This window comes from Lethenteron reissneri, chromosome 22 (genome assembly GCF_015708825.2).
Source record: "Lethenteron reissneri isolate LAM-NWPU_2019-01 chromosome 22, ASM1570882v1, whole genome shotgun sequence".
NCBI lineage: Eukaryota > Metazoa > Chordata > Hyperoartia > Petromyzontiformes > Petromyzontidae > Lethenteron > Lethenteron reissneri.
This window is the reverse complement of record NC_083800.1, coordinates 4,607,039-4,627,921: the sequence shown is the minus strand read 5'-3', so window position 1 is coordinate 4,627,921 and position 20,883 is coordinate 4,607,039. Positions and strand designations below refer to the sequence as shown.

General features: G+C 44.3%; 2 protein-coding genes across 3 annotated transcripts in view; one reads left to right on the top strand and one right to left on the bottom strand.

The window, feature by feature from the left end:
- Positions 1–12,458, top strand: part of LOC133345544 (receptor-type tyrosine-protein phosphatase alpha-like) — a 104,784-nt gene extending 92,326 nt beyond the window's left edge. The window contains exons 20-24 of one of the 2 annotated variants that reach the window (XM_061556419.1): positions 439–573; positions 2,541–2,666; positions 3,301–3,452; positions 4,535–4,670; positions 8,176–12,458. In XM_061556419.1, the coding sequence (XP_061412403.1) occupies positions 439–573; positions 2,541–2,666; positions 3,301–3,452; positions 4,535–4,670; positions 8,176–8,250 (624 nt within the window). In that variant the 3' untranslated portion in view covers positions 8,251–12,458. The remainder of the gene's footprint in view (positions 1–438; positions 574–2,540; positions 2,667–3,300; positions 3,453–4,534; positions 4,671–8,175) is intronic. The other variant, XM_061556420.1, reaches the window with a different exon arrangement.
- Positions 1–20,883, bottom strand: part of LOC133345555 (conopressin/neurophysin-like) — a 559,395-nt gene that overhangs the window by 508,435 nt on the left and 30,077 nt on the right. The gene's annotated exons all lie outside the window — the stretch shown is intronic.

Here is a 20,883-nt window from a genome sequence, read left to right as displayed (position 1 = left end):
AAGGACATACTAAACACAAAAAAGCAGTTATAAAGAAGTGAGTTTTCAATCTAGATTTAAAAGTGCCTAGCTCCAGTGACTTTATAATATCGTAAGGAAGAGCGTTCCAGACAGCCGCAGAAGCGCATCTGAAAGCGCGCGATGCGGTGACCATCCCCGTTCGATGGCAAGCCAAAAGCCACTCTGAGGATGACCAGAGTTTGCGTGATGTTTTATGCTCCTTGACGAGATCACCATGGTATTGTGGTTAATTTGTGGCAAGCACTTTGTGTGTGTGTGTAATGAGCGCGATCTTACAAAGTATTCGTTCGGCAACCGGAAGCCAATGCAGCTTGGCGAGCACTGAATGGACATGGTCAGATCTTGCAGTGCCCGTCACGATTCTATATAGCCGGTGTTGCCTTATCGTTGTTGCTATTGCGTGGTGTCGGCATGCAGGGCTACCGCCAAAAGGATGCGTACATCGTGACGCAAGGGCCCCTGCCCCACACGGCGGAGGATTTCTGGAGGATGGTGTGGGAGTGGAAGTGCTTCTCCATCGTCATGCTGACTGAGCTGCAGGAGCGTGGGCAGGTGAGGCGGTTTAGGTTGAGAAGCCCTTCCTAAAGGCCGCGATGGCAAGCTCGGGCAATATTAGAGCACTCGTTATGAGGCAGTCTGCTTCTGCGTCGACTTTGTGTTATTTATCTGTATTTTGACATTTTGGTGGCCCGTGTCACTGAAATATGAGACTATCCTGGTCTCCGAGTTAGATATAAATAAACTAAACTAGGGTTGTCAACTCTGAGGCGCGAAAAAACTGGACGTAGTATGTGTAGCTTAATATCTCACAATACCGCAAGATATAAATGCATTTGCTTTAGTGGTATTATTATGCAGCTGACAACATTTCATGTGGGGGGGGGCGGGGGGGTAAACATTGAGAAGGAAGAAGTGGAAAGAGAAGTGTTGTCACCTGCACTGTGGTGGTTGAACACAGAAGAAGAATTAGAGATGCCAAGAGCAGACTTCACAAAAAACAGGATGACCCTGGCAAAACCAGGACACGTGGCAAGCCTAAGAATGATGACGGAGTTGTGTCTTGCAAATGCAAAATAGTTTTGTCGAAAAGCAAGTTGTGGAACAGCGGTTTGTGTACAGATGTGTGAGCAATAGCAGAGGCAGCTACCATCCCAGTCTCCCATTAGGGGCAGCAGCTGTCAGTTTGGTCCAGATTTGGGTAAACACTTATTTTTGTTTAATAATAAAAAGGGTGCGGTAGGCAACTGTTGCCAGTGACAATTTCCAGCAAAAATCGCCATAAAAATGCTCCCCCTTTCAACTGGATGCTAGGGCTTGTCCAAATCCTGTATTTGCACCGGCACATCCACCCGAATGTGTGCAAAAGCAACATATTGCTTGCAGTTTAAATGTACACTATGGGGACCTCATTTGCCAGTAAAAATATGATAATTGGTTCTTTACCCTTCTATCTGGCAACAAAACTGACACCTTTTTGCAAGGAGTCATGTTTGCATAGACCGCAATACCTGCAGTCATAAATACAAACAAAAGACATAACTCTGATAATGTGCACTGTCCTTGAAGTTGATTGGTCCACACCCGAGACAGCTTTCCTTCGAGCCTAGTCTCATATGGGTTGGACCAGATGATGCGCCTTTTGGCGTCATCTGGTCCAACCCATATGAGACTAGGCTCGAAGGAAAGCTGTCTCGGGTGTGGACCAATCAACTTCAAGGACAGTGCACATTATCAGAGTTATGTCTTTTGTTTGTATTTATGACTGCAGGTATTGCGGTCTATGCAAACATGACTCCTTGCAAAAAGGTGTCAGTTTTGTTGCCAGATAGAAGGGTAAAGAACCAATTATCAGTTTAAATGTAGTTTTTCCAAATAAAAGATGCAGTAATGCATGGAACCATGGGCAAGCACAATAAACTATTGCTTTTGGGATATATATTTTTATTATAATTATGTCCCAGCCAAATGTCCAAGTCAGTCGTGAAACAAAGTAACATTCCCACAATGCAAATTACTGTGTATAATTTACTTTTATGCCAGTTTGTTGAACTTCTTTCGCACCTTACGTAGCCAACCGTGCGAATCCGAGGTGGATACGTAGCCAACCGTCCTACTTGAGGCCTAGTGGATCATACTTCGCCATGCTCGTCAGTGGGGATTGACAGCGGAGGAACTCAGATTGGTGGCAGCAGAGGGGAATCACAAACACGCTCAGAAAGCGCTTCACAGTTCTCGCGTTAGGGTTGAGTAAAGTGCTGGCAATTCGTGTGAAAGCGAAGCTCCGTTTTCCAACTCCCCCCCCCCCCTCTGCCGGGTTCTACAATTAGGCCCACTGTGTGCAAGTCACACTTCTCAAGCGTATTGTAAAGAGGGGGGGGGGGGGGGCTCATGTGTCTGGACTTAAACAGATGCGCCAGACATATCCTTAATGCGGCGCTCGAGAAAAAAACTTGTTCACACAATCAGCCGCCAACTTGAAATGCCTTTGGACTCTTGTATTTTTTCCCCGCCGCTTGCAGGAGAAGTGCTTTCAGTACTGGCCTTCCAAAGATTCGATCACCTTCGGTGACATCTCCATTGAAATCAAGTCAGAGAAGCTCATTGGCTCATACACAGCCCGAGAATTTGTCATTTCCAGTGGCAAGGTGAGTGACTCGTTGAAAGATTCCCAAGTCCTTTATTTGTTTAAATTTATTCCCTTTTCAGATTGTTGAGTGACATTTTTGGAACACAGCCTGACACCCGGTGCATTGCCTTTCAGAAACCATCTTAAGACTCCAGACGTGATATTACAAACAGTTGAATTATACATAGCTTTTTTTTCGATTTAAAGCTTTCGTGACTGCAGGGATTCATCTTCTTGGTTCTTTCGGTAAAGTCACGTACTTTATAATGTTTTATTTTTATTATTTTATTATTTACATTCTACGTGACTTTACCAAAAGAACAAAGAGGATTATACATAGCCGTTTAAAACTAAGGCCGAGATGTTTTACAAATATCAAAATCCATTACACAATAATAATAATGCCCTTTATCCAGCAAAGCCTCGCCGAGTCTCAAAACATTTTCAGCCGGAACCTGCATTGGAATATTTGGCCCATTGCATGGGGTCGTTTGGCTTCTTGAAGAAGGAAGCCAGAATAGCCGTAAAAAAAAACCCCGCACGCTCAAAACTCCACACGGGTGGATTCCAATAATAGATGCTCTGGATTCAAGAATATACATTGCAATGACATGTCGTTTTTTTTTGCTTTGCCGTTCCATTTCGTTGACAAGGATAACAAGAGCCGGCAGATTCGGCAGTTCCACTTTCAAGGGTGGCCAGAGGTGGGCATCCCAGACGACGGCAAGGGCATGATCGGCCTCATCGCCGACGTGCAGAGGCAGCAGCAGCAATCGGGAAACCAGCCCATCGTGATCCACTGCAGGTGAGCACCCCCCCCCTCCCTCACCCTCACCCCCACCCCCCCTCAACACGCGCATGTTGACGTGTCCCTCTGAACTCACATTTTGCCGTCTATTTTGCACTCCTGGCGTTTCGTTTGTATTGTTTGCCGACCTACCCGTAGTGGACATCGGTGGGAATAAGTATAACCCGTAAAAACAAAGTTTTTCACTATGAATCCTTTATATGCGTGGCGGCTCGAGTCATGTCGTCCTCTAGCTTGAGATGGCTGCCACCTATGGGTCAGATGATTGCATTGCACCATTAAGCAATTGGTAATTAAATATAATATTTTTGTCCTAAAAAGTGTAAAATTTTGGAAAAAAAAATTTCACGAACATTAATTGTCACGCACAACGAGTCTGTGTGGAAAATGTCAGCTCGATTGGATCACGGGAAGTGGGTTAAAAAACGACCGAAAGATTTGCACGGTCCTAAGCAAGCAAGCAAACTTAATATAAAGGATTTAAAAAAAAGAGGTTCATTCCTCCTCCAGTCTAATTAAAGATTTCGATTCCGATTCTAAACGCCTCGTTAGTGGCCTGGGAACGTTGCTCTGGACAATTTAATAGCCGGCAAGAGATGAAAAGTCTTGAACAACCCTGTGGAATCTCACACCGTATCCCCAGCCACTCCTTTATAACCCTTGGGCTTCACCCATTTGAAACCTTTAAAAAACAGTCTGCATCAGCAGTAGGCCATGCTTTCCCACCTGATGACGGACGCTTGTGTTGCGCCCGAAACATCGTGATTTAATTCAGTTGTTTTCATTTTTCGATTAAAGCTTTCGTGACTGCAGGGATTCATCTTCTTGGTTCTTTCGGTAGAGTCACATAGAAGGGAAATAATAAAAGAATAAAAATAAAACATAAAATTTTATTTTATTATGTTTTATTTTTATTATTTCCCTTCTACGTGACTTTACCGAAAGAACCAAGAAGATGTTTTCATTTTATTTATAAAAATTTTTACCTACGTGACTTTACCGAAAAAACAAAAGAGTACGTATCTCCCGTGTCTGTCTGCCTGCCTGCTGCCCCCCTCCCCCCCATGTGATGAACGCAGCGCCGGCGCGGGCAGGACGGGCACCTTCTGCGCGCTCAGCACGGTGCTGGAACGCGTCAAAGCCGAGGGCATCCTCGATGTCTTCCAGACCATCAAGAGCCTGCGCATGCAGCGGCCGCACATGGTGCAGACCCTGGTAAGCGGCGCTTTCATCTCCCACGCTCGGTGTGAACGGCTGCGAAAGAGCCCTCAGAGTTGCGAGCGAACGCGCCGTCGTTGTTGTTGTTGTTGTTGTTTGCCCCTGGTTAGGCCTCGGCAAGATAAGGTAATTGTACCCTTTTTACCGGGTAAAAGGGTAAAGGTGTCGACATACGAAGGGGTAAGGGTAAAGGGTAGGGTAAAAGGTAGGCTCGTTGCTTTTTACCTTTTACCTTACCTGCTAAAGGGTAAAAGGTAGAGTGGAGTGATTGTATTGTGGTAAGGTAAAAGGTAGGGTAAAGGTAGGCTCGTTGTTTTTACACTTTTACCTTACATTGCCGAGGCCTCTACCCCTGGTATTGACCGCGTCTGCTCGGGCCACACAACGCCAGAAAACACGGTGGCCGGGCTGGGAAGCTCTGAGATTGTGAATCGATTGTCGTCGTCCTCATCATCGTCGTCGTCTCTCCCTTAACCGAAATGGTTTGTGTGGAGTAGGGGGGGGGCATCACTGACGCCTCGGCTTTCGGATCTCTCCAATTGTGCCCGTTCTTAGCCGTGTTTGGTCGGGTGTTGTGCCGAATCCTCAGTCCCCATTATCACCGGTTCCTTTTCTTATGTTAGCCTTGGGCCACTTATTTCTTTCCGCTAACCACTGCGCCACCGCTCCACCGAGGCTACTGTAAAATGCATTTGCATTGTCCGAATAGTGCATCCAATCGCATCTTACAAACTGAGTGTGGTGGCTTGGTTACATAGCCTCACTCTCGCATTGCTTTTGCCTGTTCACATTCCAATTTCCTTTGGCTGTAATAAGTACGTGCTCTTTATTCAACTTGGGAGGCTGAGGCCGTGAAATGTTTTGGTTGTGCCTTTGTTCAATGGCCTTGGCCAATACCTTTGTGCTTGTCGGTCACAAACTGCATTGAAACTCTGGCTCCTGTACTTGGTCGGCTAAAAAGAGCATCAGACGAGAGTGGGATGTTCCTCTCCGATGTGTTTTCGGGTCATACCGCATGTTGTTGGCCACGATGTCCGACGTTTCGCTCCGTGTGCTTCAAGACGTGCCCAACGGCTCACTTTCTGCCTCGGCGCGTCCTGGCTACACCAACTTCCTTTTTTTCGAGAATTCTACGTCATTGAGTGAGAAGGTGGGGCTGCTGCCAGTTGAGCGAAACGTCGGACATCGTGATGAACAACACGCGGTACAGCCCGAAAACACATCGGAGAGCTGTATGGTACAACTCCAGCACCATTGGTACCTCATTTGCCAGTAAAAAATATGATAATTGTTTTTTTACCCTTTTATCTGGCAGCAAAACTGACACCTTTTTTACGAGGACTCATGTTTGCATAGACCACAATACCTGCAGTCATAATGCAAACAAAAAACATAACTCTGATAATGTATGCACTGTCCTTGAAGTTGATTGGTCCACACCCGAGACAGCTTTCCTTAGAGCCTAGTCTCACATGGGTTGGACCAGATGACGAAAAAAAAGGCGCACAACTCAAAGACAATGCACCATCAGACTATGAGAGCTCGGGGTAAGCATTTACACCATTGGTACCTCATTTGCCAGTAAAAAATATGATAATTGTTTTTTTACCCTTCTATCTGGCAACAAAACTGACACCATAACGGAAAGCGTGAGATTTCCCGTTGGTCCACTGGAGGGCGTATTCAAAGCTGGGGGAGTGCACACAAGGCACAGTAAACAGCCGATGGATTTACCACCCCGCAGATAAGCTTCATATACATTAATTCTAGATTTGAAGCTTTCGTGACTGCAATGATTCATATTCTTAGGTTTTTTCGGTAAAGTCACGTAGGTAAAAAACATTAAAAAATAAAATAAAATAAAAATCACGACGTTTCGGAGGCAACACAAGCTTCCGTCTTGAGGTGGTACAGCTGTCGTGGCTGTGACGGTACCACCTGAAGACGGAAGCTTGTGTTGCCTCCGAAACGTCGTGATTTTTATTTTATTTTACTTTTTAATGTTTTTTACCTACGTGACATTACCGAAAAAACCTAAGAATATTTCATATACATTGTGTTTCAGTTTATCCTGCACGTATAAACCACGAGTGATTTAAATGCAGCGGAATTCAACGCAGTAATGCTATTCAAGTTATTATTGTAATCGTCATCAGCCAATGCCGATTGAAGGCCTCCTCCGCAAGCTGTTGTCATCTGTCTCGCTGCTGCACGCGAGCAGATTTCGTTGCTCCATCTCCACGTTGTGACGTCTCCTTGGGAGTGGTGGTGGGGGGTGGGTTCCTTCCTTCCTTCGCCTGCCGCTTCATCAGTAGTACAGACCAATGGCGTGCACTGCCTAAACCAACTGAACTTTTCTTGAGTCTCCATGATGTCCACAGTTTGCGTATGTTCTGTGACCCACGTGTTCCTTGTTGTCGTCTCAGCGTAATTACCAGCGTACACCTCTCCTAGCGTCTTTAGCGCATTATTCAGCGTTTGTTAAATTTTCTTTGCCAATGTCCATGGTTCTGATCCATTTGTTAAAGCGGTTAATACGTTGATTTGAAATGTTCTTCTTTAGGCACATTGGCATATTGCTTTTCGTAATTAAGTTAGGTTTTTTCCACTAAAGTACGTAATTATTTTCTAGGTACTTGTTATTAGAATGAATTGTTTTCATTTTTATAATTACACAATTCAAGCCCTAATAAATATGGAATGTCTTCAGACCATTTTAATGTGATGATTGTGATTTCATATATTTGGCAATTATCTGAAACCTGAAATTAATTTAATCTTAATTACTAAAAATAATCAAGATAATTTATATATATATAACTATAAATAAGTATTAATCAATTGGACTGATAATTGCCAACTAAACCATAGTGCAGCCATCATCTTACATAGACGACTCCTCTATATTTTCAATTTATCTCAAGCTTCGATTTAAAGCTTTCGTGACTGCAGGTATTCATCTTCTTGGTTCTTTCGGTAAAGTCCCGTAGAAGGGAAATAATAAAAGAATAAAACATAATAAAATAATTCTCACGACGTTTAGGCCACAACGCAAGCAGCCATCCTCAGGTCTCCCCGACAGACCTGGTCTTCACCTGATGACGGCTGCTTGCGTTGTGGCCGAAACGTCGTGAGAATTATTTTATTATGTTTTATTATTTTACTATTTCCCTTCTACGTGACTTTACCGAAAGAACCAAGAAGATCATCTCAAGCTATTCAATAGAAAACCATAGCTTTCGTGGTAACCCAGACTCGGCTGCATTATGTGACCCAATGTTTTACGGTTTGATTCTGGCTCCGCATGGCAAATAGCCAACGGAAAACCACTTGGATTGGCCCGTGGCAAAACGGGGCATTAAATGCGACAGAAGGGGGGCAGCCAATAGTAGGTTGGGGAGAAAATGTTCTTCGTGTGTAGCATTTGTGTGCGGTGTTGCTCACATTCCTGGGTGGCAGACTCTTTCTATATATATTTTTTTCCCCATTCTCTCGTGCGCAGGAGCAGTACGAGTTTTGTTACAAAGTGGTACAGGAGTACATCGATACCTTCTCGGACTACGCCAACTTCAAGTGAAACGACCGTGCGGAGGTCTGCCGACCGAGGGCAGCTGCGAATCACAAGGAGGAGGAAGCGACAACGAGCACCCAGAGCAGCCAATGCAGCGCATTTCCACATCTGCGATTCCACGTGTGCACGACATTTCGTAGAACAAGGGGCAGCCAGCTACACAGGCTAAGGACGTCTCTCCTGCTGCCCTTAGAATTGTAGATAGTTTCTCATTAGGAATTTCCACTAAGAACATATATTACATCAATTTGAACGATAATGATAGAGACAATATTTACATTCTAGATTTGAAGCTTTTGTGACTGCAAGGATTCATATTCTTAGGTTTTTTTTTTCGGTAAAGTCACGTAGGTAAAAAAATTTAATTAATAAAAGTAAAATTAAATAAAAATCACGCCGTTTCGAAGGCAACACAAGCTTCCGCCTTCAGGTGGAACCGTCACAGCACGAAAAAAAAACCTAACAATATTTACAGCCATTTGTCATCTCACTTCTGGATGAAGGACTTCTCATGCCGTGTCGGCTGTGGGGGTCATTTAGCCATACCTCACCACGCTGCCCAGTGCAGATTGGTGAAGGGGGTGCCCAAGTTTGGTTTGGACATCACTCGCCACTGATGTTCGCCTTGGCTGGAATTCGTTAGGTTGCTGGGTTCATAGCGCAGTGCGCTAACCACTGTCACCAAGCCATCCAGGTCGACTAAATACATCTTAGTCTAGCTACGATGTATTACTTTGACAACGAAAGCTCATCGTGACCCACAGCCTCTTAAACGCCGGTCACACAGGTAATTTTTTATTCGAATTGTTAAAAAGTATTCATGTGCTGCACTTTGCATTCTATCGCTTGCAAATGCAGTAAAACACATCCTGTGAAGCACTTTATACGGATAATTTGTAAATGGGTGTTACGAGCCACTAGTAATGCGCATTCAAAGCAATTAGAGGCAGCGATTTGATTTCCAAACACGCTTTTGGTGGCACAATTATAGCGGTAGGCTTTGTGTGTTAGGGAACTTATCAATGCACAGAACATACATGCATCTTGTAAACAAGCAGACTAGGGGCCCCAAGCAGACGTTACGTTTGAGTGCGCAGTCATGTGTGACGACAAGCATTATGTGATGGACAAGCAACGTAAACTAAATATCGCGGTTGTGTGAAATAATGAGCATAGACTAATTACGATTAAAATTTGTTTAACAGCCATCAGAAAGAGATTATATATATGTAAATCCGAATTCAAGCTGCTTGGGGCACTAAGCTTTCACTTGGGAAGCTTATGCATAACACCACTACCAGTAGTTATTGACCAGCGTTCCATTATTCGGTGTGCAAAGGCATATCAATGGTCTTCATCTTGCATGAAGCAATGTGGAAAAACAACACTGGGATCGTTCTGTGTGTTCCTCCACCTGGACATTTAGGCCCCCCAGGGTGATGGCATCCAGCGGTTCGCAACAGCGCGAGCAGTGTGCGCTGCAAACACCGGCTCCGTCGTGTAAATACAATGTAACGCAAGTCGCATTATTTTGTACCTGTGTTGGAAGCTTTGTTTTATTTTTTTTAACGGGGGAGGGGGGAAAAATTGTGCCGAAAGTGTACCGTGCAATTGCGTTATTTTTTAAATGTGGACACCATGGAGTGCACAGTATTTAATTGTTAATTAAAATAAATTCCGCAAGTTTGTATATTTTTTATGAAATATTATATATACAGTATATCATTACGAGACAATCTTTGCGTCAAGTTTGCCTGTTTAAGTTATTGTGATGTATATCTTTGGGCTGCCTTACCATGCAAACCCTTCCCCCCCCCCGTCTCACCCTGTGCAAATGCATTGAACAAAATATAAAATATCAACCGTTTTTGTATATATTGCCAAGAACCCAACACGATTAATTCACTCGTGCCACGCTCTATTTTTAAAAGGAGGTACTTTATGCTCTATAATAAAATCACACTTTTTTTATTAGATTGTATTTATTGTTATTTAAAGTAAAATGTTGGCCAAAAAAAACCTAAATAGTCTGGCCAAAAAAGTAATTGCTTTTGTGCTAAAATCAGCAATGAGGCGGTGCTCATCTGATGACAGCATTTTCATCCCTTACGGTGAGGGTCAGTCTATCCACTTGGAGCAACCACTGTTGATTTCCCCATAAAGTGGTGTTTTATTTTATCGACCCCAGAAGGATGATGGGCTGAGTCACCCACCGACCCGGATTTGAACTTGAAATCTTCGAAATGTGAGCCACTCACTACTGCCCAGCTACCTGGCCAGATTATGACGTGGTATTTGCGTACTATCGATTACAAATTTACAAGTCAATAACATTCCATGCCATAATTTCGTATGATAATTCCAATTGCTTTTTATCTTTCATTTTACAACTTTTAATACCAGAAAAATATATACGGTTTTCTTTAGAAACACTTTATGAATGTAGCACAATTGCCCATGCGTTGCCGTAGAATCTTAACTGTTGTCAGTTGCCCCCTTCCTGTATCCCATGAGCTGTGTGTCGGACGTGCGACAGGTAGCTTCAGTGTGCACGGAGGAAAGAACAATGCGCCGCTTTCAAACAAATCGCTTCCTTCTTCTGTAGACATCAAAACTGCGTCGGGAGTCAACCTTGTGGCTTTTAGTCAACTCGGTCACTTCCAGGGTGTTGGTATAAAACCTACACGTTGTGACCTTTATGAATTATTTACATCAACATGGACGGATTGCGCTATCAAATAGCCACTAGGTTAAGTAAATAAAGCCTCCTTCCCATATTTTGTCTCAACGTAAAAAAAATACAAGACTTTTTACACAACCCATGCCTTCATCGCCTTCTGGGAGTGCAGATTAGCAGCATTGGTTCAACTCAAAACTGGACTGGTTTTGTCATTCAGTGTCTCATCAAAGTCAGACTTTCTTGCTTGAACCAATACTGCTGAACTGCCCGATGTTTACCGTAAAGGAGACAAAAATGGGGCCTAGTTTCATGCAAAACTTAATTATGCATTTCAAAATAACCATTAAATAATAATGAATAACAAGTATTAGTTTAACTGTGCATTTCATTAACAGACATTTCCTGTACATATATGCATGTTCAGAATCTGAGGCTAATGCTCATTTGGAGGCATTCCAGAAGCATTGTCCATGGAATAGTTCATAATACCTTTGCACTTACAAAATTACTGACATCTGAGCATCTTTCCAAAATGTATTTTTTTCCCCCAAGGAATTTCCCTATGAAGGCTTTGTAAAAAAAAAAGTTGTGGCCGACGCAATGGTCACTTGTTATTATGAGTTTTAATTTATTGATTTGTACGGGTCTTTTTATTCACGTGCCGTGCGGTCCAGCCTTTTGTATTGGGTTTATGATAAAGTGTCATATCTTTGATGACTGCAATTTGGTGTTCAGTGTTTTGCATGTGAATGCTCGTGTCAAATGCGAATATAATTTGTTTCCATCCCTGTACTTTGTGTATTGTAAAACGTTCCAAGTTATTTATTTCGGTATTTTAACAAAAAAAACCTCCCTCGAATTAAAGTCACAGGTCACATCAACCATCATTTAATTAATGAGTGAATATGCAATTCATTTTGACTTAACCTAAATGATATTGCAAAAGAAATATTCTTTATACGATTAACTTTTTACGTGATGATTGAAATTGGGACATTTTATGAGCGTTTTTGAGACATCATAAAATATATTATAAAACAAAATGTAAATCAAATCTGAACAGCGTACATTGCACCACGTGACCAGACAGTGGGAAGATGTGTACGTGACTTGTCGGCGTTTGGGAGTGCTTCAATGTGCTGAACTAAAATAAGTGAATTTGTATCTATTCTTACATCCCAATGGAAAGTGTTGACAGAAAATTTGTAACGACCGACAAATAGTGATATTTTAGACACAGCTTACGAGACCCTACCTATATTTGCCATTGGATTTTAAAACCATTTGGTCAGAAAAAAAATAATTGCAGCACTTATTTTTATGCCCTTAAATTTGATATTAGAGCAAGATGAGAATAACGTGCTCACATCATTTGTACAGATTGTCCTTTATGAGATTGGTATTGTAAGCACAAAGATGTCACGCAAGTGGACATGGAAACTTAAATGAAAAAGTACCAAGCTAGACTCATACCAACTTTGGAAATTGTGAGTGTTACAAAATATTTTTGCGCTTTTTTTTAAGTCATAAATAAAATGTTTCATGAAATATTACAAGGTATTCCTTTATTTGATGAACGCCGTCTGAATGTGTCTATAAAAAATATTCCTAATATAATTGATGACAGTATGCTGGTGTAAATATAATATGAAACATTGGTTGGATTTCCAATGGTACTTGGGTTGGGATGCATTTAAAATCACAACCGTTACGCGTTCATCCAGGAAGTAAAAACATTTTTTTACATATTTTTTTTAAAAACACGCTTTAATGAAATGTACTGTTCGAGCTGCCACACGCACTCTCCCGCCTCTCCCCCTCTCGTCTCGCTCAACTTCCCTCGATGCACTCTCCGCTGGGGCCAACCAATGTCCTCTTGAGATGTGGTTGGAGAGGGAGGAGTTGGTGATGACCCCGAGGTTGCGAGGATAGGAGATGGAGTGAGGGAGAAGGGAGGGAACGAGATGGTAGGACCGAGTGGAGGAGAGTGGGTTTGAGGGGGGGGGGGGAAGGATTTCAGTTTAAGAATGATTAATTAAGGATTTCAGTTTTAGAATTATTAATTAAGGAATTCAGTTTTAGAACTATCCATGGAGAGGTAGTGGCGTGACATCCAGGATTGGACAGTGGTTAAGCAGTCGGGAAATGCGGGAGGAAAGGTCATGGGTAAAGGAGGGAAAGGATAAGAAGATATGGGTGTCGTTGGCAAAGAAGTACTGGGGAAAGAAATTAAGAAATGACAGCTTCCAGAGGTGAGATACAGAGGGAAAAAAATAGCAAGGACACCCCCTTGAGGGACGAAACTGGTGAGGGGTGGAAAGGCGCATGGGGTGATCGGCCGTGTCGAAGGCTGAGGAAAGATCCAGGAGAATGAGGATTGAGGGGAGACCAGAATGAGCAGAGTTTGACAAATGGCCCCGTACAATGAGGAGGGGAGTTCCAGTGGAATGGGAGGGGCAGAAAATCCAGATTGGAGAGGAGGGTAAAGAGAATTGGATGAGATGTAGTGAGTAAGATGGGAGTGGGACAAGACGTTCAAGAGAAGTAACGGGGGAGAGAGATTGGCTGGGAGTTGGCAGGACTAGAAGGGGGATGATAGCTGCGTTGAGGATGTCAAGAAAAACACCAGAGGCGAGGGAAGAACTGAAGAGGGGTAGGGAAGGATATGAGTGGATGTAAAAGAGAGGCAGGGATGGTGTCCAAGGGACAGGAGGTAGGATGGGCTTTGGGAATGTTCGAGGAAATTTGGGATAATGATGTGGGAGATAAATCAGTGAAGAGAGTGGTGGGAGGACTGAGGGGGGGGGGGTTGACTAGGAGATGAGGCGGGCAGCGAAAGTTGAGGGAATTGTCTCAAATTTAGTCGTGGAGAAGTAATGCAAGGGCTGAGGTGGTGTGGATGGAGTGGGTTAGTCAGGGTTGAGAAGAAGTTGGCGGGGATTGAGGGACAAGGGAATGAATTGGAGTTAAGAAGTAGTACCGCTTGGCTACTTCTAAGGCGGCTGGGGAAGTGGGTGAGAAGGGAGCGATTGGATGACGGGTTCTGAGGAGATTAGGAAGACTTCCAACAGTTGTCCAGTTTTAGCGCAGAGAACGTCAGCTAGATTTTAGAGAGGGAGTTAACCATGTTGGGGGGGAGGGAGGCTTCGGTGATTTGGAGCAGAGGTGTAAGGGGGTGGGCGGGGCTAGATAGTTAAGGGAAGAGGATAGTGACAGAGAGGGAAGAAGAGGCAGAGTCAGGCTGGAGGGTGAGGAAAAGTCGGCGATTGACGGAAGGAGGGAAGAGATGCGGGAAGCCAGTGAGCGAGTGTCCAGGGAGCGAAGGTTGCCGGCAGGCGACGAGGGTGGGCAGGGGAGGCAATGGAGGGAGCAAGGGAAAGTTAAGGGCATTGTGAGGGCAATGAGAGAGTGGTCTGCGGGGTGGGGTGGAACCGAGTAAAGCGAGGTGTTGCATTCCGGTACGAAAGGAAGATACAGTCCTGGCTACTGCCAGTTGTACGAGTTGTGGGGGTGGGGTGAACGCAGGTGAAGGCCAAGCGAGTTGATTCGGGGGAGAAGGGCAGAGGCAATAGGTGGACTGCTAAGATGGAGGTAGAGCAGAGACAATAGGTGGACTGCTAAGATGGAGGTAGGGCAGAGGCAATAGGTGGACTGCTAAGATGGAGGTAGGGCAGAGGCAATAGGTGGACTGCTAAGATGGAGGAGGTTGACATCACAATATGATCCCCTTTGAGCCAACTTGCCTCCTCGCAGATATAGTAATGGTATCATTACAGCCCTAATGTGATTGTACACTCGTTCGAGAGCAGGGCCGTGTTTGCATATTTCCCACTTCCCCCACAATTCCCCACTGGATTTTCTCAGACTAGCATGGTACACGAGAGCCCTGTTGTGTCTGGCGACCTTTGACCCGTCGACGTACGGGTTCTTAAATAAGGCGAGCCGTCCCCTTCCGAAATGACAAAAATATATTTCTGCACCCCGTTCGTCGTCCACATTCCACTCCTCTGGGCTCGAGTACAATGGCATCGGTTGCAATGGTGTGTGTTTTAAGACAGAGTTGCGTGTGTGTGTTTGTGGGGTGAGCGGTACAGAGACAAAGATCCCCCGTATACCCTGAACAGACTGTCGGAGCGATTGCTGTGAGCGAGCACCTATGACGGCCGGCACGGCACACGAGTGGGTGGGTGGCCGTCTTTGTTTCCCCAGTGGTGATGTTTTCACAACGCACCAGGTACTCATTTGGGCGGTTAGCGAAGCTGCGCTACGAACCCGGCGACCCGAGTTCGATTCCCGCTCACGGCCAACACCAGTACACGATCATGTCAACCGGTCCTGGGCCTCCCTCTAGGTCGACTAAGCCTCAAATGAGTACCTTGTGCGGTGTGTAAGCATCACCACTAGGGAGACAAAGGCGCCCGGGCGTGGTTCCGGCCTTCGTAGGTGCTCGTTAACCGCACTTGACACAACAGTCTGTTACAGGCTATACGAGGGGATCTTGTATATATATATGTGCGTGTGAGTATGCATTCATCTGATGGCGATCAAATGTGTAGTGAGCATGAGAACACTTCTAGGCCTTGCAGACAATGCTTTGTGGGGGGGTGGGAGCGGGGTGGGTGCGTTCATCTCATCCACCCCATGGGCTCGAGCACGCCACCAAGGAGACTGTGACTCATCATCCAAACTGAAATTTTAACTCGCGCGGCACCCAGCTGCCTCTTCTCTTTGTGTTCAGTAAGAAGGGGATTTCGGCTGAATGTAAGTATATCTCTTCTGTTGTGCCCAGTGGTCCCCAATGAATGGCAATCAAATTGGGTGCCAAGATGCAGGCATTGATGATAATGGGCCACACAATGCAAAAGCTGCACATTTGAGCTTTTGGAACGGATTCGTTGTGTTTTTTAAGCATGTTGGAGGCACTGAAGGGTCGCCATCCAATTAACTCACAGTTTAGGACCCAACAAATAGGTCCACACGTATGCTGGTAGGAACCTCCTGGTAACACCAGCCCACAGGGGATTATTGTGTCCGTCCGTCTGTCGTGCAGGGAGGGGCTGGGAGGGGAGGGTGGGGAGGGGCTGGGTGGGGAGGATGAGGAGTGGCTGGGTGGAGAGGGTGGGGCTGGGTGGGGAGTGGGAGGGGTGGGGCTGGGTGGGGAGGGGCTGGTCACCCCGTGGTGCCCTTATAAAACTCAACGTTTAACCTACTCACGCCGGCTTGTGCCCGCCCTCACAGTCGGGCATATTTGCGGAATACACCACGCCGCCGTTGACCCTGGCCATTGACCGAACAACCCAACGTTCCTACCAGCTCCCTCCGCAGGAATGTGTTATCAGGTGAGAAGGAGGCAATTGAATAAAGAGGAAGTCGGAGCATTTGTTATTGAGCACTCCTGTGGGTCCAGTCCATCACGAACGCGGGCTAGGGGGCCGTCCATAAATGACGTCACGCACCTGGGGGGGGGGGGGGTCAGACATTTGTGACGATGTGTGACGAAGGGGGGAGGGGGTTTGAGAAATGTGACGTCACATCAAAATGCGCAACTTTAAATAAATATAGGCAACACGTTCTACTTAATTAAATAGACTTTTTCAATAAATGTTTTCTCCTACAACATCAGAGTGCAGCTCCATATTAAATACGCAATACAATGACAATAGTTTAAAGCGATTTGAAGCATGTTTTTTTATTGGGGGGGGCAGGGGTGTGACGTCATATTTGAGGGGGGTCTGACTTTTTGTTACGTCGTGTGACGAAGAGGGAGGGGGGCTCAAAAATCGTCCAAAATAGCGCGACGTCATTTATGGACGATCCCTAATCATGCATTGAAGGCTCTTGCAGTGGCGAGCAGATGTTGTCTCCCTTACCTTATACGCAGGAGGTCGTGGGTTCCCTGCCGACCCTGGCGCTTGTACGTTTGGTCACGTAAATGTTTCTCCAGCTACTCTGGTCTTTGCCTTCCATATTGAGAAACATGGGCGTACAATGTGTGCCGATTATCAATTCCCACATGTGATGATATAAGCCACTTGGATGAGCTATTATGTGTGGCCAAATCACCTCTTGATGAAGCGATAATAGCTCAGTGGGCTTGACGTGGCAAATAAAATAGCATTAGTATTCAAGTTTGAAGCTTTCGTGACTGCAAGGATTCATATTCTTAGGTTTTTTCGGTAAAGTCACGTAGGTAAAATAAAAATAAAAGTAAAATAAAATAAAAATCACGACGGAAGCTTGTGTTGCCTCCGAAACGTCGTGATTTTTATTTTATTTTTATTTAACTTTTTTTTTACCTACGTGACTTTACCGAAATAACCTAAGAATATAGTATTCAAGTCTTTGGGGGAAAAAAAGAAACTGCAATAGAGTTGCCCTTCGGTATAGAACCCAAGAGGCTATATTATCATGTGTATGTGAAAATATGTATCCAAGGGAGGCAAAATAAATCAAGGTTGTTGTTGTTTTTGCGTCATCCTGTTTGACATGGGTAGGAGACAATACCTAATGCAACGGCGTGCTGCTGCCTTCTTCTTGCTTTTATTAACTGCGAAATTCTTGGAAATGTCAAAGCCATTAACAAGTCACAATTTATGCTCTGCGCAATAAGACAGTTAAGTAATTGCGGAAAGCGAATCAACACCGTGCATTAATAAATTAATGGAATTGGAAAACATTATCCATCCGAAACTTCTTAAGTAAGCTTTGCCGTGTTGGTAATTTGAAAACTCAAGCATCCTAATAGAATATTTAAAATGGTAATCGTTCCAACGGAGATTGCGAATTCAGAAATAATGTATGTATCTAATATGATAGCTTGCTTGTGTTAATTTAGGAATATAATGAGCAATTACTTCCTATGATTATTTTACCAATGACTTGGTTGATTGACCAAGTGTGGACGCATTGCATTCTTTCATTAGAGACTTTAGTATTAATATTATTCGCAGTTGTAGTAGTTCAGTTTTTTTTATAAGTAAGGTGTCTGGTGATTCAAGCTTGTTTGCAGCCTGGATAAGGCAGAAGAGAATGAGTCTGTGTAAAAAGAGAATAACAGGCGTTAATCAGGAGAAAGCTAGTTCCAATTGTAATTTCTTTCCTCTCTGTAAATTCGGTATTGTTTGTTTAATCATGTAGACCTATGAGGGTTAATCAAGAGTATACTAGTGGTCGTGTCAATTTTCCTCTCGGAATTAAATTGTCAATCACTAACTGGGCCCCCAGAGAATTTAGATGATTAAGTGTTACTTTTGGGGAGCACTATATAATGGCAGTCGGCAAACGTCCGTTCAATAAACTCACGGACAACGGGAAAGTCACTTGCTCCATCCCTGCTGTCGAGAGGTTTGTACGGAACGTCTCAACTTTTCGCAGCCCTTCGTTGCTTTTCCGTATTCTCAGTCACCGAGTAAATGCGGTCTTATTATTCGTGCGTGCTTCTGCCTAAACAGACGCCGAACGTCACTCTTTGCAATGAATATTCAACTTGCGGCTGGTGATGTGGCGTGCGTGTGCACGTTTGCCTGTGTGACGCGTGATGCGTGCGTGTCTATAACGAATGCAATCTATTTGCATTGCACCATACGACCAAAGTGACCTAATGTCGACATTGGAAATTGGTGGTACCAGAACAGGGCTAGGGCCACCCAAAGTTAAACTCGGCCGAAACTGAGAAACGGGCAGATTTTGCGATGTCTAAAAATCAGCATTGGGGAGACAAAGGCGGTCGGGCGCCGTGGTGTTCCAGCCACACAACGCCTTGTGTGCAGTGCCATGGTACTTGTCTTGACAATCTGAAAGCTTAACGTAGGGGGAAGTCGATATTTCTTTTTTCGATGCCATGTACTCAACAGTCATCTGTCACCGTTCCTAAAAATGCTCGCGGGGGATTCTTGTCGTTGAATGGGCGTTATTGATGGCGCGGTTACTTATGGATTCACTTCGGATGCATTGCGCGCTAATTCGCTGTGTACCGTGCAATGTAGACATGCAAAACATGAGCACACGTCGAGGGCAAGCGCCTGTTGGGCAATTGTGGAGCTTAGCGATGCACGAGTGGCACTGCCTTTGAATTGTGTTGACGTGAATGCGTGAGCTTGCAGTTCTAGCCAACGGACTTGGCCCATTCGTATGGAATAACAAGAACAACTTTTACCCTTTCTGGCCAGGAAACAGTTGCGTTAAGATGTCCAAACACCAAATAGAAACCTTTTGCGAGGAATCAAATCTGCATTGACGACACACGGTAATCGTGGTGAACATGCAAACGAATCACGCTCTTCTTCTTGGTTCTTTCGGTAAAGTCACGTAGAAGGGAAATAATATAATGATAAAAATAAAACATAATAAAATACAATTCTCACGACGTTTCGGCCACAACGCAAGCAGCCGTCCTCAGGTGAAGAACAGGTCTGTCGGAAAGACAGCGTCTGAACAGATCTGTTCTTCACCTGAGGACGGCTGCTTGCGTTGTGGCCGATACTTCGTGATAATTGTATTTTATTATGGTTTATTTTTATTACTTTATTATTTCCCTTCTATGTGACTTTACCGAAAGAACCAAGAAGATGAATCCCTGCAGTCACGAAAGCTTTAAATGGAAAAATCACGCTCTAATAATATATGGGGGTTGTCTTTGAAACTGATTGGCTTATGCACCAGAGACAGCCTTCTTTAGGGCCTCATCTCACCAGTGTCAGACCAGGGAACGCCACAAGGCGAACAGCACCAAGACAATTACCTAGCGGAGCATTTATCGCTCGACCAACGCTGCCAGTCCAAATTTCGAGGGTCCACTGATATCGATTGGGGAGAGCGCCGGCATTGGTTGGGGGCTCCCCTAACTGACGTCATGAGCCGAAGCATTTAATGTCGACGAAGGATGTTGTTGTCAATGGAGCCATTTGTAAGGAGTTAATGTCTCCCTGTCTGTGTGCGTGTGTTGTAGGGAACAAAAAAAAATGCAATTGTTGTTATTTTGGTTATCGATCTCTGGTGCAAGGGGGTAAGACGGCAGTCACATGGGTCTCGTCTAGTCGAGGCACGGTTAAAAAAAACTACTTTAAAGTTAAATACAGTCTATGTAAATATATATTTTACAGTGTTATAAAAATAAAAGTAAAAAAAAAAACCTAAAAACTAAGGAGCAACAGAAACCGCGAGTGAACGGGAATGGCAGTCACGACTATACCCCCCGCGACTATCTTGATCCTGCAAAGTCATTCTTCGCAGAACAATGTGAATGGCAGGGGCGAACAAAAAAAATCTAATTTGTCTAATACATTTGAAATTTCTTAGCCGCTAATGTAACTAAAATGCACGTATAATGGATTCGCTCAACTTGTGCATGTATGCATTACATTTCATTTTGACGGCCAAACGTGAGCGCTTTGTTTCCTAAGTGACCATGCCTCGCTGATGGGCCTCGCCTGAGCAACCTGGAAAGTTTTAATTTCGCGACGATTGAACTGGAATTGGAAACTGTTAGAAAAAAATTAAGTCCACGATTTAAGGTTCGTTCAGGAATGATGAGTGACTGTCCTACACAGCTCAGTCACATCCTCTTTCTAAAAAAAACTGCGTTTTAAAAATCATCTTTTCATGCCCATAGACAATGTAATCAGCTCGCCCTAATTGATGTGCCAAATTTAGATTAATGATCGCCAAGACATCCTCGTGGAATTTTACAGATGAAGGCTCACCTTTTGAAGAGCGGTATATAAAGGTTAGGCGGTCTACCTACCCACCAGGGCTCGTGTGTGAATTTTCACAAGAGCATCTGGAATAAAAGGTGAGTCTCTGTTTACAGGTACCTCGCTGGGTTCTTGGTTATGTGGCGCGACTCATACCAAATCAGGTAATGACAATATGGCAGTCCAATGTTGTAATTACTCGAGAGAGAGAGAGCCCATCTGAAATGATCACAGGTGAGCCTTGTTTACAGGTACCTGGGGTCATTC